This window comes from Sphaeramia orbicularis, chromosome 6, assembly GCF_902148855.1.
Source record: "Sphaeramia orbicularis chromosome 6, fSphaOr1.1, whole genome shotgun sequence".
Classification (NCBI taxonomy): domain Eukaryota; kingdom Metazoa; phylum Chordata; class Actinopteri; order Kurtiformes; family Apogonidae; genus Sphaeramia; species Sphaeramia orbicularis.
Window position 1 is genome coordinate 47,079,167 of NC_043962.1, and position 17,860 is coordinate 47,097,026.

General features: G+C 37.3%; 1 protein-coding gene and 1 long non-coding RNA gene across 2 annotated transcripts; both read left to right on the forward strand.

The window, feature by feature from the left end:
• Positions 1–1,970: 1,970 nt before the first annotated feature.
• On the forward strand, positions 1,971–13,458 carry c25h12orf75 (chromosome 25 C12orf75 homolog). The gene is made up of 6 exons (XM_030137131.1): positions 1,971–2,341; positions 6,605–6,629; positions 9,083–9,118; positions 10,524–10,603; positions 11,333–11,363; positions 11,494–13,458. The coding sequence occupies exons 1-5, from the start codon at positions 2,299–2,301 to the stop codon at positions 11,335–11,337; spliced, it is 189 nt and encodes a 62-aa protein (XP_029992991.1). The 5' UTR covers positions 1,971–2,298; the 3' UTR covers positions 11,338–11,363; positions 11,494–13,458.
• A 670-nt stretch (positions 13,459–14,128) lies between these two features.
• LOC115421313 (uncharacterized) lies at positions 14,129–17,561 on the forward strand. The gene is made up of 3 exons (XR_003935665.1): positions 14,129–15,358; positions 15,667–15,669; positions 16,074–17,561. It is a non-coding gene; the product is annotated as an uncharacterized LOC115421313 (long non-coding RNA).
• Positions 17,562–17,860: the final 299 nt, after the last annotated feature.

The window sequence follows — 17,860 nt, forward strand, 5'->3', positions numbered from 1 at the left end:
GCCAAAGTTGGATTTGTTGTTGTTGTCAACAAGTGTTTTGGTGTTCTTGTGTAAGATTTTAACTTCAAATCATATTTTACTGCATTTCTAAGGGTCTTGTTGTCTACCTCAAGTTCAATTACCATTTTTCTCATGGATTTGGTTGGATCCTTTAGGATTTTGGATTTGAGAGCTTTAATAAAAGCTTTGGTACGTTTTTTGTTGCTTCCTCCACTTCCAGACTTTCTCGTAATAGTTTTGCTCATAGTCATTCTCTTCTTTCCATTATAAACAGTCTTTATGGACACTCCAACTATTTTTGAAATCTCCTTTGGTGTGACGAGTGCATTCAGCAAATCACACACTCTTTGACGTTTGCTTTCCTGATTACTCATATGGGCAAAAGTTTCTGAAAAGGTATGGATAATAGTGTTAGGTATGATTATGACATCAGTATATGTTTGGTTTCAAAACAATTGACGTAGTGCCTGCTGAGAAAAAACAACTAAATGTTCATTGTAAATTTTGCTTCCCCACCCTGTATAAACCCAATTTGGTATGAATTCAACCTGTAGTTTTGCTGCTGAAGCTAAACAAACAAACAAAGAAACAAAGAAACAAACTTAACCAAAAACAATACCCCTTGCCTTCCCTTTGGGGGGTGGGGCAAGATTATCAACATTAAGTATCTAAGTGCCGGTAAATCAATCAAATATTACAGCTCTTCATGTGTTTTTATGCTTTCTCTATAGACCATACTTACTTTAGACAAGTGAACTATCCACTGCATCCATCAAAGACAATCACATAACAAGAACGGGGGAAAAGGGGGAAAACAATCCAATTAAGGGCAAACATTCACACAATCAAAAAGCAAATCAGTCAGACTGGATAAAACACAAATGTCATGTCTGAGTCATTTCCTCTTCATATTGTTTTTGAAGATGTGTTTTAATTTGATTGATGCTGCATGTCTTTTCAGTTCTTCATTGAGCTGTTTAAGACCAAAGCACATATCCCTGTAGTGATTAACCTTATGCTGGATGGACCCTAGTGACGGAAGTGCATTTTTGTGCTTAAATTAGTTACCTTAAATGAACCGTTAACTCATAAGAAATGACCCAAATTACAGTAAATCACATTATGTTACAGGCAGATTGACCATCTGTTTCACTTTCCACAAATCATCCTGTACCTGTATCTTTGGGGAAAAAGTTTTAACTTGCGAATAAATAGCAGAGGGTAAGTACCCGTGGAGCTATAATTATCCTGCTTGTATAATAACCTGTGGATACCATAATTAGCCTGTCTTGTACCAAAGAATGTCTGGATGTCAGTTTGGTTCCTTTGTTAAGAGTCAGAGCATTTGAGAAACAAGAACTTATCATTAGAAATAATAATAAAAAATCTCTCTTTGACACATTTCATAAAATAACACCACTGACTGAAAGTGAGAATTAGCTTCAGTGCTGATGATTGCTAATGTAATACACCCTGCTATTAAAACTCCTGTCATGTGACGCCGCTATTCCTGTCACAGCACAGCAGCACAACAAAAATGGAAATAAAATGTATGAAATTTATAAACTGACCATGAAAAGACTGTTCAAGGTTTATCCGGAGCCTAATTTTCACTGATTGTTAATTGTTAACAACTCAAACAACCAGCCTGTGTGTGTTTGCGTCACAACTAAAGCAAAGCATGTATTAATATCTGTGCAAACAAGGACAATTTAGACATTTTACAGATTGTCACACACTCACACTGATATATTGATGCTCTTAAATGCATTAATTTTTTTTCACCTTTACTGAAAAAGGAGGCTCCCCATTGGTTGAGTCTCACCCCACCCTCCGCCTCCTTTCCCCCGGTTTCCCGGGCAACCATGTCAGGGTGGAGAAAAAGAGCAAATCATGTGAGGGCACAGCATCTTTCTCTCTCACTTTCCCTCTCCCTCATTCTCTCTCAGTGTGTGTGTATAAAAGCCTCACTCTCCATGCTTCCTCTTCACTCTCAGCTCCTCATTGCAGAGAGGATAAACGGACGACTGAAGAGGAGAAAAAGGGGGGGACACAACTGAAGGAGATCCCTGTGACAACGTTTTGTTTTTTTTTTTTCATTTTCCTTCCCCTCTCTCTCTTGCTCTCTCTCTCTCTCTCTCTCTCTCTCCCTCTCTCTCTCTCTTTAATCTCTGTCTCTCTGAGCTCTGCTTCACTTTCTCCTCCTCTCCTCTCAATGTGCATTGGGTCTCCCTGGTTTCTTTCCCCTTCTCCTTAAGTGTCTCCTCTCTGCTTGGACAGTGGCTGCATCGATGCAAAATGGGTTGTGGCAATTCCTCAGCCACCAGCACCTCAGGAGGGGGTGAGTGTTTTCAGGATTGGTGTGAATTTTACCCGTATGTGTTCGTGAGAAAATGAGAGAGTGTGAGGAGAGAATGTGAGAGTTGTCGCTGTATCTGCACCGAAGGGAGAAGGTGTTTCGAATGTAAATGAAGTGTGTCAGAGTTCCCCCTTTATTCAGTCTTCAGATGTTTCTATGCGTATGAATCATCGATGTATTTGGGAGGGCTCTCAGTTGCTTCTTTTCATTCATGATTTCACACACAACACTGTATTCTTATGTGTGTGTCTGACAAATGAAATTTTCCCCCCTATAGGCCAATAGTTAACAGTTTACAGCATATAAGCTCCAACTCTACTGTGTGTGTAGTGTGCAGCTGTCTTTTAAGGTGCAGATAGTGCAGTGCATTGAGGGTCTCATGTATTTTACTCTGAACAGCATCAGTTTAGACACTGGGGTAGCCTCACAAACGTAAAGACTCCAATCTTGCATAATGAGAATGATGCTGATTCTTTCCATATGATTATAACATATATATATTAATACAGATCCTCTACAGGTCGCCCTTGTTTTTTCAGCTTATGTTTTTCATTCCTTAGTGTTTTTGCTTTAGTTTCCATGGATTTGGGGGATGAAACCTCAAGCAGTTTTCAGAGGCATTCCCATGCTGTTGTCTCTACACTTGACTGATGGTTGTGCTTTGAAATACTCTATCAATGGCAAGGTTTCATTCATAAAGCCTGAAGTACACATTTGAATGGAGCAAGGAACACTCTATTGTGCAAGCTGATAAACTGCTTTGGAGAAGCTGGTCTTCTGACAGCACCTTTTCCTCTCAGTTGATTCCAAATGATTCAGTGCCTGCTTTAAACTGTACCAAGCCAAACCTACTGTCAAACTGAGGTAATTATTAGATTGAAGTATCTGCAGGATTACCTCACCGCCACTACCCATCAAAGCAATATTATTTTACTTGCATGTATGTGTGTGCTTGCAGGTACATAATCATGCTTACCAGGCATGTTTCTTGTTCAACAGAGCCTCAGATGACTGGGAAATGTGACCCAGTATGAGATTTGTTCTGAATTTGATCTACTTTGAGGTTAGAATCTCTGTAGTCAGCATGTAAGTAAGTGTTTGTTGTGAGCAGCATTTGCGCGTGAAGGACACTTATCTTGTTTATTTCTCTACAGCCCAGCCTTATTTGCTTTTCTGCTCCTTCTTAGAGGTCAGCCTTCAGTATAATGTCAAGGGCATGTGACATCCTGTCATTCTGATAAATGTGGACTGGTGGCTGCACTTGTTTGTCCATGCCAGCTGACACCAAGTCAGAGTCAAAGGACACCGTTTTCTGCAGCATCAAGATAGAAGAACCTTCTTGAGTGTTCATTTCAGCCACACATGTATTGTAATGTTCTGTTGTATTCTGACTGTAACTTGACCAAAGTCACCCAAAGTCAGTCAGGAAGTTGAGTCATTCTAGTGGATTTCAGTTTCAAGCTGAGCTCAAATGGCCTTCTCAGTGCACAATCTATCACATTGCTCATCCCTAGTCTTATGCAGCCAGATGTGCACTCTTGGATATGAATGAGCTTTTGTCAGGCTACTGAATAGACCCCTGTGCCGTGTCAGCAGACTCAAACATTTACTGTGAAAAGCCCTCCTTTCTTTTACAAGGATGAAATTCACTCCGCTTCGCTTTCCAGTCTTCCTCTCTTAGAAAGCAGTTTTCTCAGTGGGCATTTTTACAATAATATAAAGTTAAATGACATGAAAACCAACTGAAGAGTGGGATTTTGTACCCTGTTGTTGTCAATGTGATAGATATTGAAGGAGGAACTTGAATGATCTTCCACTGAAGATATTATGATCTCACTTTGATTTAAGTTAAGCTCAGTGGACAACCTGTTGTTCAGCTCAGAGTGAGCTACTGTTGGCCCATAAAAGCTTCAGAAAGTATTGGGATGAGCAGGATGGGTGTCATTTGAGGTCCAGGCATTTCACGCTCTATGCCTTATAGCACTTTAGAGCATTAACTGGAGCACTCAGATTGTCTTAACCCATAAAGGCCCAGTGTTACTTTTGTGGCATTCCCAAAATATTTTTTTTTCTATATTGAACTTTTCTTAAGTGATTTATCACAATTTATTATAACATAATCCTCTGCACTTTTCAGAATATAACTAAATCATAGAGATAATAACTATAACTATAATATATATTTTATTCTTTTAACCCATAACGACCCAGTGCTACTTTTGTGACTGAAAAGAAAATGAACTTTTCCTCTATATTTAACCTTTCTCAAGTGATTTATTACCATTTATTGTAATATTATCCTCTTATTTTGCATTTTTTCAGTGTAAATCATGTTTTTTCCTATGGTTAATTTACTGATCATGCAGATGTTCATAAAGGCTAAGATTAAAGTTGAGGGTTATTAAATCAAAAACATAGAAAACTGAAGAAAAAGTGACTTTTTCAGCAAAATATATCATTAACTGAACATAAACAAAGTGTCTCCATCCACTGTCATTTAGCAAACTCCATAGGTTTTACTGGTGAATCAATGTTGTAGAAGATTACGGTGTTTCCATGGTAACTATGGAACCTTTGAACGTCCAAATGGGTCATATCTGATGACCATGAAAAGATGACAAACTGTATTTTACATCAATTATTTACATGGATTGGTAGAATTAGTGGATGAGAAGTTATTAAACATTTGAGATCAGTAGATGGTTTTGGTCTTTGGCGGCTGTTTGGGTCTTTATGGGTTAAATGGGGCCCAGTGTGAACTTTCTGTAGGACATTATTCTGGGATTCTACAAGGAACAACTTCGCATACTGACGCTTTTTTACAGCTTCTCTTTATTTATCTCAGGGAGCAACACAGACTCTTTGTTTAGTCTGTGTCTGACACTTTGGTGTAGCGGAAAATAAAAAACACAGATATGGTGAAGTGTTAGGAATGCATTATGTCTTGCATCTTACATGTGTTACTATAGGGTAACTCATACAGGAATGAATATCAGTTGTTATTATTGTACAATCTTATTCTCCATATAAGCCTTTCCAGAGTTATAGTGTGGAATTATTTTTTAGCAATTTTTCTTTTTCTTTATTCATTACAGTTTGATTTTGATTTCAGTTTTGATTTAGTTAGTTAAGTGCTCCTCTTTAGTAGTAAGTGCTCCTGTGCTTTCAAATTGATTTTCACTTTGAGGAATTGATTAGTTTTTGGTTGGTTTTTAATTTGGTTTAGCAGTAGTTTTAGTTTTGAGATATTATGAGGACAGTCTTGATTTAGAAAAGCAGAATGACAGACTAAATGGCATAAAATGACAAAAAAATAATCATTTATCATGTTGTGCAATATTATCATAGTTTACTTAACGGTTTCCTAGATTTGATTAAGTAAGATCAACTTGTCATATTTTTCAGCGCACTTAGATAGATCAGTTTAATTATACTTGATATTTTTGAGTAAATGAAATAAACTTAACTAGTAGGTATGAAGTAAAGTGAACTTAAGACTGAATGATCATGTTTACTTGCCTGTTTTGAGTGTAACTGGTTTCCCATATTCGATCAAGGAAGATTAACTTGTCATATTTTACAATGTACAAATTAAACAAATTTTCTCTGCTTGCTTTAGTTGTATTCTTAGTTTTCATTGACTATAATAACCATACAATATATAAAAGAGCCATAAACAGAAATCTGAAATATATCAAGGAGAATATATTAAATACATATCTTAGAAAAGGTTTTAGTAAAATAATACTGCACTGACAATTCAGGTTTCATTATTTTTGGCTAGTTCACCTTCACTCCTGACAATATATTGTACACTAGACACCAAAACCACACAGGTCAGTGTTGTGATTAAATCAGCGAAGGAAGCCGTACATCTCCCAGGTGGTTTCATTAGGCGCTCTCGTCCACAGCTCCTCACCTTGCTAAATCACTGCCATTCAAGAGACCACAACTTCTTTTTTTTTTTTTTTTTCGTTTCTGAGCAATTAAAGCAGAGTTCACAGTGGCATTTTAAGTGTGAGCTGTTAACCTAATTGATTTCTGTGACATGCGCTGGAATAGAGTTGTTCGATAAGTCACTTTTATTGTGTGTGATGTATTTTATAACAGTGGTTGCTGAGAGACACTGTTGTACAGACTACAGACTGGAAACACACCTGAAGTTATTGTTATGGTGGTAACACACCCTTCAGTACTTTCCATAATGAAGATGAATTCATTCTTGTCTCCTGGTTTGTTTTTCAGGGCCAGCAGAAGCCTCCAAAGACGTGTAAGTACATAAATCATCTTCTAACTGAGCTTGATATCTGTGGCATCCACACATCAGTATCACTTAATAAAACAAATGTTCACAGCGCAAATTTATGATGGCATTTATGTCCAGACTGATTACACTGATGTTGTAGAGGTTGTAAATATGATGCTTTTTACTGTGCAAAAAAAAGTATCATCTATGACCCATAAAATTTAACAAAGCATGTTGATTTGCACTGACCTGAAGAGCACCTTGAATTTCGTCATATGATGCCTTGTGCTAATATGGTGACAATAAAGCTTCATAATCTTAATATTAATCTTAATCTTAATGTTGAAAGTAATATCAGTTTAACCCTTAAAGACCCAAACAGCCACTGGTGACCAAAACCATCTACTGTTGTAAACTGTGTAATACCTGTTGATCCACTAATCCTATCAATATATGTAAATAACTGATGTAAAATACAGTTTGTCATCTTTTCATGGTCATCAGATATGACCCATTTGGATGTTCAGAGGCACCGTAGTGAGTGTGGAAACACCGTCATCTTCTATAACATTGATTCACCAGTAAAACCCATGGAGTTGGATCAATGACAGTGGATGGAGACGTTTGTTTTTATGTTCAGTTATTGGTATCTTTGCTAAAAAAAAAAAAAGTCACTTTTTCTTCAGTTTTCTCTGTTTTTGTTATAATAACCCTCACCTTTAATCTGAGTTTTTATGAACATCCATGTGATTAGTGAATTAATTATAGAAAAATACATGATTTACACTGAAAAAAATGCAAAATAAGGAGGATAATGTTACAATAAATGGTGATAAATCACTTAAGAAAAGTTAAATATAAAGGAAAAATTCATTTTCTTTACAGTTACAAAAGTAGCACTGGGTCTTTATAGGTTAAAAGAATAGAATATATATTATAGTTATAGTTTTTATCTCTATGTTGTACTTATATTCTGAAAAATACGATGGATTTTACAATAATATTTTGCAGTATCTGAAACACGAGGAACAAACCAAGATGACATTCATAGTTCCATATAAATAATGAAGCTGATCTTGTGAATTGTCTTGTGGCTACAGATTTTTAGTTTGTTTGATGTTGGTAATGATTTGTTCAGTAATATTAGGATATGAGTACTGTGTGTAACAATAAGGCCCTGCATTAATGCTCACATCACATGATGGCTCTTTTCACCTTACAACACATTACAACACATCAGCTCGAAAATGAATTAATTTGTGTGTGGGTGTAACTTGTTTACATACTCCTTGTTGGCAGAAAGACAGTTTAATAGTTGCCTATAATTTGATTAATGCAGTAAAAATGGTAATTTGTTTCACAGATGTCTGTCATGTCAGATTTGCTCAACGAAAATCCTTCACCAGTAATGAAAAACATCATGTTCAATCAATAAAATCACTAAAGAAATGAACAGATACAAATATAACCATGAAGTTACCGGTATCAGTTTGTTTAGCAATTCTTGGAAAAGAAAATCTGATTTTCTTTTACTGAAAGTGTCAGTTCAGAGCCATCATCTTTCAAAGGGCAGGTTGCGCGTTGCCACCCATAGTTAGCGTTCATCAAAGCGTAGGGAGGGGCAGCATTTCCAAAGCATTTCCTGGAACTACTGAGTATATCTGTGTGTCTGTCTGTCTGTGTGCGTGTGGACTGCAGATATACGTCTTTGTGTGAGTGTGCGGTGCATGTGTGTATGCTCCTTGATAACCATCTGAGCAGCCAGCACAGGACCCATGAGAGCTGACAGCAGCAGATTGACTCACACAAGCTAATCACAGCTTCCTAGGACTGTACTACACAGCAAAATATTACACACATGCATGCACCCACCCACACATAAACAAAAATAAGCAGATGTGATGCAAAACACAAGATTAACAGAGTGATATATGCCAAGAGTCTATAAACGTTTCTGTTGTTATTATTATTTTTCGCCCACTACCAGACAATTGGCATAAAGTGAACTGGGTGGTGCACCTTCACATCATCAAGGCCAATGGGAACTGAAATGACACTTCAGGCTGATTATCAGGATGGTCCTTCTTAAAGCCCAAAAGGGAATTAGTAGGACATGCAGTGGATCTCAAACATTCTGTTTTTACTTTCCCACCCCTTATTTATTGCCACTGGCACTTCACTCTTTAGACTTGCTTGAGTCTTTTAGAAAGCAACTGAAGACCTTCTTGTTCAGACAGGCTCTTAGTTAGAGGTTTTTATGTTTTTATCCCCACATGTCTAGCTGTATGTTTTTATGCCTGTGTATGTATAGCTTTTTGCCCATGTATTTTACTTCTGATTTTATTGTAAAGCACTTTCTGTGATCAGTGCCATATAAATAAACCTTCTTGTTCTTATTATTTATTGTGTCTTATCTTTTAGTATTTGCATGTATTGTCCAAATTCTATGATTTGACATGTGCCTCTTCTCTCATCAGGACAGACGATCCCTCGGCAGAAGATGAGAAGAGACGGTATTTTTCTACTTTACTTATATTATATCCTAATTATATTTCAATCTTTTGTAAAGGTATATATAAACTGAATAAATGCTTATTTGTGAAATACCTACCAAGTATACCTGAATGTACAACTGCAGTAGTTTGTCACAAATATTAATTGTGGAAGTAAAGGAGAAAAAAAAGATGTAAATTACACTGAAAATTATGTAGTTCTTACCAAGATAAAAAAAAAAAAAAAAAAAAAAAGATTTACGACTGTTAGATAATTTATCTTGTTTTAAGAGTTTATGTCTCATTTTAAGCGTTCATACATCTGTAGACATGCCTTTTCCTAGATTTTACAAGCGAAATTGTCTTGCTGCATGGACAGATATTTCACTTGTTTTGGTTACCTTTTTCCTCAGATTTAGGGTTTTTATCTTGTTTTTAGACACCCCTTTTTTTGCAGTGTATAAAGGTGTTAATTAATGAATTTTCATCACAGCTACAACTAGAAAAAGTGAAATCTCTGGAGAGATTGCGTGTGATTGCTGATAGCTGAAGCTTTGCCGGAAAGCAACTGAACCCCTGCTGAATTACAAATGAATTTAGCTGTAGAGGCTCAAAGAAGAAATACTGTTAAAATGAAAATTGCACTATGTATATGACATTAAATTATAGAATCTTCAAAAAACATAGTCATACTTTAGGATAAGGTTATGGTTGCAGTTTAAATTTTGAGCAGAATTTTTTGCTTTATTTTTTCATTTGTTTCTCAGGCTTATTTAATTAATGTTCAGTACAAGTACAGAGAGAGAGCACTGTTTTGAAATAATTGCTGTCATACACTGTTTTATTTGTTTCTTTAAAAAAAAAAAAAACATAATGGTGGTGCGAAACAAATATAATTATTTACAGCAGAAAAACAGTCTTCCATTCATCATTTGAAGTACAAAACTTTCAGTATTTTGACAGTGTGGTGGTTTTCCTACAGCCTCCTGATATCTAATCCTCCTGCCCTGAATCTCTGACCCACAGATCAGATGATCCTCTGACAATTTCACAGTAGATTTATGATCTAACCCATGGTGAAACAGTCAGTGGCCACCAGATTTATGTATCAGCAATCACATAATAATAATAATAATAATAATAATAATAATAATAATAATCATCATCATCATCATCATCATCATCATCATCATCATAATCATAACAAAGAGTGAGAAGATCATGGTGTAATTGCTGTATCAGTAATCACACGATAACAGAAGTCGACCCCTGCTTTGCCTTCGCCTTACCAGATCATGTTATGAAGGAAGTACTGTATTACACTCACAATGATGCTCACCATGATCTTTATGCTAATGAAGTCCATTGAATTGAAATTCCTCTCTCCTTTCCCCCTTTCCTCTCTCCTTTCCCCCTTCCCTCTCAGGAACTATGGGGGTGTATATGTAGGTCTACCGGCAGACCTAACCACTGTGGCTGCCAGTCAGTCTAAGTCCACACGTAAAGGTACGCATCTTTACATACACACGTGTGTTCTGTCAGTGTATAATAAGAGGGTGCCTATGACATTGATGAGCATCTTGTATGCCAGCAGCCTGAGGTGCAGAGGGAAATAATCCCTGGTAGTCCAGCCACCTCCCCATGAAGCCACTTGTCGCCTGCAGCACCATTGGTTTTATCTGACCTTTATTTTTCACAGAATGTTAATGAGATGCATTCACTTTACTGTAACTGTCTGCAATCTGCTTTACTCATTCATAAAGGTTTATTTATCTGTCACTGATTTCTATTAATTAATTCTCTAATTATATGTCTACTTTCACAGTTTATAGCACTGACTAGCAGTAATTGTTCTCCTAACAAAGCAACACACATAACAAACTGATAAAAACCAGGCTTTAATAAATTGCAGTGTGGCCAGTGTTGAAGGAAAATAAATGCTGCTTCCCTTTTGTATTCGTCAGTTCTTCAAAGGCTCTTCTCTTGTCATGTTTGTCCTTGCGTTCATCAATGTCAAATATAATAATGCATTGATTAGTTTGTGTGGGCTGTGGCACAACAAGTATTGATGTTTTTTTCCTATTGAGGTCTCCTCATTCAGACTGCCTGATAGACTGTGGGGATGTTTTTGAATATAGTCTTGATATTGAGAATGAAATACAAGCACTACATGTTTATTAAACATCTGTCCTATAAAAAAACTGAACGCTAATTCACTCTGTCTCCCTGTTGCAGACTAGCAGCTGTTGAAGGGAAGATAACACAGGTATTCTAAAAAAAAAACAAAAACAAAGGATGTTCAGCTATAATCACCATCTGAACTTCATAGAGCATGATGTTTTCTTATCATTTTTAATGGAATCTCGAACTTATGATTTTACTTTTCATTTCAACAGGATTCTGAATATTCATTCACTTATAGACAGTCACATCATAAGCAGAGAGCATGTGCTCCAAACCTGGCTCACCACACTCTGAATAAAGTCTCAGGCTTTAACATTCCCACCAAGTGAAGATGTGGACAGCTTGCTGGAGCTCTGAGGACGCTGTGTCATGGGGTCACAGGAGACACGGTGACACAGGGATGCACAGTAGAGGCCTGCATATGACATCCATCATCACCCTTTGCAAAAAAAAGATGGGCATCGAAGCGGACAAGCACCCACCTTGGGACTAGCAACTGTGGGTGGAGGCAAAGGGCATTGTGACAGCCATCCTGTCTTTTGGAATGTTCTCTTTCTCAGGAGGAGACAGGACACCCTGCCCACTAACTGTCTGGGACTCACACAGATTCCCAATTGCCCTCTGCAATAATAATCACTGCTGAGTTATTTCTTTAGGACGCCATCAATGATTCATTGTGTGGTGGAGACAGAGGCCTAGAGAGAGGTTCACCACTATTCTACAGGAAACAGCAAACACATTCCAGTTAATGCATCACAGATCAGTTCAGTGTCATTAAAAATAGCATTGATTTCAATCAGGGACCTGCTCCTGTAACAACAGTCTGAAAATGACACCAAATCTGATGATGGATCTAATGCACTGATGATTTTTAAGTCAAAGGTGTTTTAATACACATCCCAAATGTCATCAGTGCGTCATCCAGGTCATACCTGGTGCTGTCATTTAATGTCTGCCCTAGACTGATTATGTAACATATGACTCATGATACTTAGAGGATCTCTCTCTCTCTCTCTCTCTCTCTCTCTCTCTCTCTCTCTCTCTCTCTCTCTCTCTCTCTCTGTCTGTCTTACTTTCTTACTTGTGCTCTTTCTGCAGCATGTTGTTTTTCCCCTGAAGAGCTCTAATTCTAGTGCTTCTGGGTAACTCACATAGCTCTTATAATCATTCTCAAGGCTTTCAGGAGTTGAGATGTCATGCAGTTTATCCTACAACATAAATGCGATAACTTCAAGGCGTGTCATTAAATTATCCCTGATTGCAGATCTCAAAGGACAAAAAACAGTGGTGAATGAATCATCGTATCCCCAGTCCTCTGTTTTCCTTTTTGTTTATTTTCATTGCTTTGTAACACTACAGTGTTTTTATTTGTCTCTTTTATACAGTAGTTTTTACTGTAAATGTGAATGTTTTATAGCTGGCTGGTGTTATTCTATGTTTTTTATTGTATACAAACACCATGAAGAGTTGCCTGATATTACTGCACTCAGCCTTGAGCTAATTTGTTCCTACATAAATATTTCAAAATAGGTCAAATATCACTTTTAAGGAACTAACTGTATGCAGTTTTTATCAAACGTTACTGCAATAGGCAGATATATTGTGTTTGCTACAGACTACTTTTAGTTTCACATAAATTCATGTATTGCAGCAGATTGATTGAGGTTTGATCCACTCAAAATGAACAATAGTGTCAATGTTCAACATAACGTAGAATGATGCCATCCAGCAACTGTGCAGCTCACTGATGTGTTGTTAAATATGTTTTTAACATTCTTCACTTGTGACAAAAAATTTCCAACATGACAGTTTACCCTGAAAAAACATATTACAGCTGGATTATTATTAGGGGCCAAGGTCATTTGATGGTCCGCTCCTTCACTGAATGTACGTCCTCCTCTCATCAAGACCAGGAGGGTGGAATTAAGCCAACTTATACTTGAGATTCAAGAGATGTTCTTTCCGTGTAACACAAAATCAGGGGCGTCCAAACTTTTTTCAACCAGGGCAAATTTAATTATGTGAAAATGTCTGAGGGCCAACCATCCTGCCTGACATTCTTTGAGCCATTAAACTTAAATGCAAATGAACTGTTTTATAAAACCTTTATTCCAAATGACACAGTTTTCATTTAGTCACATGGAAATGCAAATGCCAATAAATGTAAATTACCCTAATAGGTCTTAGCAAAGTCACACTGCCTTTCATATCTGTTGGACCTTATAGCAAAGAAAAAGTTGCTGGGGTAAAAAAAGACATTTACATGAAGCTGATAAATATCTTAACCTCAGGTTAATTTTAAACATGACTTATTATTGGTAGTGTTGTCCGTCAACCTCAAAGTTTAAATCATATGAACCTATCATATGTCGTTTCATGTATGTCACACCTACAGGTACATAACACCAACAGATTTCTTATTCAGAAGTGCAATACATAAAGTGCCATAAGTCCAAGTGCACATATTTATGACTGTGGTTTTGACCAACAGGAAAAAACAAACACTGAGAAATCATAATTTATCAATACACTGCAAAAATCTAAATCTTACCCAGTGTATTTTTCTCATTTCTAGTCTAAATATCTCATCACACTTAAAATAAGACATAATCACCTAAAGAGTAACTTGTAAGTGAGATATAAGAACTTATTTTTAGACAATAGATCTTGAAAATCTTATTTCAAGAAATCTTACCAAGATATTTTTCACTTGTTCCACTGGCAATTAAGCAAAAAAATCTTGAATTAAGCAAAAAAAATCTGCCAATGGAACAAGTGAAAATGATCTCGGTAAGATTTCTTGAAATAAGATTTTCAGGATCTATTGTCTAAAAATAAGTTCTTATATTTCACTTACAAGTCACTCTTTAGGTGATGATGTCTTATTTTAAGTGTGATGAGATATTTTGACTAGAAATGAGAAAAATACACTTGGTAAGATTTAAATTTTTGCAGTGTATCAGATGCCCGAAAAAGGCAACTTATTGGCACTAATGTGAAGGGTGATACTGAGATCAGGATTTCAGCACATAGGCCATAGGTGTCTGGTTTAAAGGCAGTGGTTGAGATACTGTTGTAATATAGCTCAGTGAGCTTCAGTGGCAGTTGGTTGCAAGTGGGGTCCACAGAGAAATGGAAAAGTGAAAAGCAACACCTTTTAAATATCTGCAAAAACATTGTTTAAGGAGAGCCAGCCACCCATCAGAATTATGTGTCTATTGCATACCTCCTTTTTTGCACCCTGATATTGTCCTGTGGTAAACTCTCCATTACCCCATGCAGTGCTGAGAAATGCATATTAATGGGCTCTGTATCTGTGAAAGTTGTCTTTGGGAAAGTTGCAGTTTGGTTCCAAAAGCTATGATACATGTGTATACAACTGGTTCACCACTGCATCTGGCCCTTGAAGGCTCATGTTAAATATATTCAAATATCTTTTTATGTCAACTAAGAATAACAAATCTGCCAGCCATACAGGATTTGATAAGCCTGGCATTGGTTGTTCCTTTTCTGCTGAGAATTTTACCCCTGAGAGAAAGAGAAGGCGCTGCAAAACTGACCCCCAACTGAGCCATCTTTACACTCTTGTGATACGCCACATCTCCATATTCAGCCTGGATGTTGAGTAGGAACTGTTGGAACTGTTGGTGGTGCAGGGCTTTAGAGGGATAGAAATGAATAGTCTTTAGCACTGGTTTCATAACATGACCAAATTTGAGATGTTTTGTTGGTGAATAATACAGTGAAGTTTACTAGTATAGCCTCTGTCTTTGCTGACTTTGTCACAGATTAGTGTGTTTAACCCACTTTGTTCAAGCCACGGCAGGTGTGCCATCCATAATAATTCCACTGATTTTTACAGTAGTTTCCTATCATGAACAAACAGACTCAAATACATCTGTTCTTCTTCTTTGATTCTTAAGATCCTGGAGGTCAAGTAGCTCTTCAGTTATGTTGTCATCATCATGAATGGAAATGAAAAGCATGTCATCTGTCAGTGTTCTCTAACGTTTTCATGACACAGTCTTTGTTGTTGTTCCCTAACAGTTAATTTTCAGTAACAGCGTTATTTGAATTGTAGTGTTTCTTTACACTGAATTCCTTATACACTCACAGTCAATGAAAACTTTGCGACCATATTTTTCGACATAATTTTTATTTTGAAACCCTAAACTGGAATTTTTTCATATGAATCATTTGTTTAGGATACTGGCATACAGAAACAAAAATCTAAAGTTTCAAGAATAACTTCAAAACAAAAAACTTAACAAAAGAAAATGGCACCTGCCAAACACAAAGTCACAACAGTCAATACCGGGTATGGCCTCCTTTTGCTTCGACGTCACTCTCTCTCTCACCCTGGACGTAATCTATCGTCAACAGAGCCTGTCGTGTTGTGGCATTCAACCAGGTTTCTGATTGTGGGTTGGGATCAGCCCATACACCTGGCTTTATCACTGTAGCTCAAACCGGCCTCCACCATACCCAGTGCCCAGAGACGTTGTTCACGTGATAGACGTGGCATGATGCCGTTCACTGGACTAACAATGATGGCCTTCAAAACCAATCCTCAAATTGTGCAGATACCCACTGAGTATTGCTGAATGTGTATTTGGTCCACTTTTGCAAAGAGACCAACCCATGTGCAATGAACCGTGACAACATGACAACTCATCATTATCTCAACTACCCGAGCACTAAGTCATCAATAAATCCACAGTGAATAATTACAACCCCCCTACAAATAGAAATATGCATACATTTCTACCTCAAAGTTTCTATTGACTGTCAGTATACATCACAACAATCTCTTGGTAGATTAGGCAAACCCAGTTGTTTTGTATTTCAGTGAAGAAATACTGCAACTTCCTCCTGTCCTGGAAGCTGTGACCCTCAGAGTCCACTTGTCTTATTTTATCTACCGTTTAAGAAAATGGCTGGAAAGGGTAGCAGCAAAGGTCATACAGTCAGAGGGCAGCTACGACCACCAGTCAGTGAACCTGAAAATTACATGTTGTACCTGTGTGATTTGCATATTCTGTGTAACAGTGCTGATATATTTTATGAAAGAGGCTGTGGGCTGTATACAATCTGGCAATGAACCACAATTGGCCCTCGAACTGGACTTTGCACATTTCTTCATAAAATGCTTTATTTCCATGTGTGTGTAGCCAAAACTGCCTCATTTGACCAATTGCAATCAAATAGGGACTTCACCATGCCTAAACCTGAGCTTAACTGCTTTACTGTTTTCTTGTGTGTGCAATTCAGAATACTGTCTGCTCTAGCTGCTTAGGGATTTCATGTACTGTTCTAACTTGCTAGCTTTTTGTTAGTTCACATTGCTGCAGCATTTATACCGTTCACCTGTGGTAGACGATAGAATATACTATGGACACAAAGAGCTGCTTAATGTACTGTGCATTTTACAGCATATTATAAAAAGACTTGCAGTATCCTTTCCATACTGCAACACAGATTTGATCAGAAACCTGAGTGAGATGTTATGTTTATGTTGTCACTTTCCATTGGTATCTGTATTTCCTCCCCTCTGCTGCTTCACTTTCACTGCAACAGTCTCTACCAGAGGCTTTTGGCTTTTACAGCGCATCGTGCTGCCTGTCTCTCCTTCTTTTATCAGCCCAGCTTTGCCCTTTATGTTTGTTCCTCCTGTATTTGATGAATGTCATTGCCTTTGCCCTATTCAATTAGTTTAACAGGGGCGAGGGGGCACAATGTGGATGAATAACACAGTCCCGTGGCACAGCATAGGATTTCACTGCATACTGTATGAATGTAGTAGGAAAGTGGTGTGTTTGGAGAAATGACACACCCCCCTCCACGTATATTGATTCTGAATATTATGGGAGCCACTTGAGGTGAACTGATTTAATTATTTACACACTGGTGCACAGAGAGGTGATTAAAGCACCATAAGTATTTGTTAATAAGGCTGACCACTGCACAATGTTCTGATTAAAAACTTGACTGAGTTGACAGGGTTTTTTTTTTAATGATGGTCCGCAATGAAAATCACATTTTACATGCTCTCTTTCTCTTGTAGGTGCTCTGCCTGTCTTTTTTTCACACGTTTTCATTCACTGTCCATTTCCACTTTTCATTGCACATCATAAATGTTCTTACTTAAACGTCTACTCAACTCACCTAATTCATCAATGATGCTGAAATGAGCAGAGAAAAAAACTTGACTGCCTCTGTGCAACTCATCCGTGGACATCTGATTCAATTATTTATGATTAAAGACTTTTATATTGTCCGTTCACAGTCGTAGTTATTGATTGTGGTTTTTATTTGAAATGTATCTGCTATTTGTAATCAATATGCTCTGGACTTGAGGGATTACACATGTTCTTACTCGGGTTATATAGACAAACTGCCCAGCAAAATGAAGTGAGGACTACTGTAAAGAACATTTGTCATTATTGAACTGAGAGCTTTTGTGCAGTCCTCCTGCAACATGATCAATCACTGCTCCGTCTCAGTAATTGACTGTGTTGGAAGTGCATTGTGGGAATAGAAGTCAGGAGCAGGAGGTAGAGTGGAGAGCTAACTCTACAC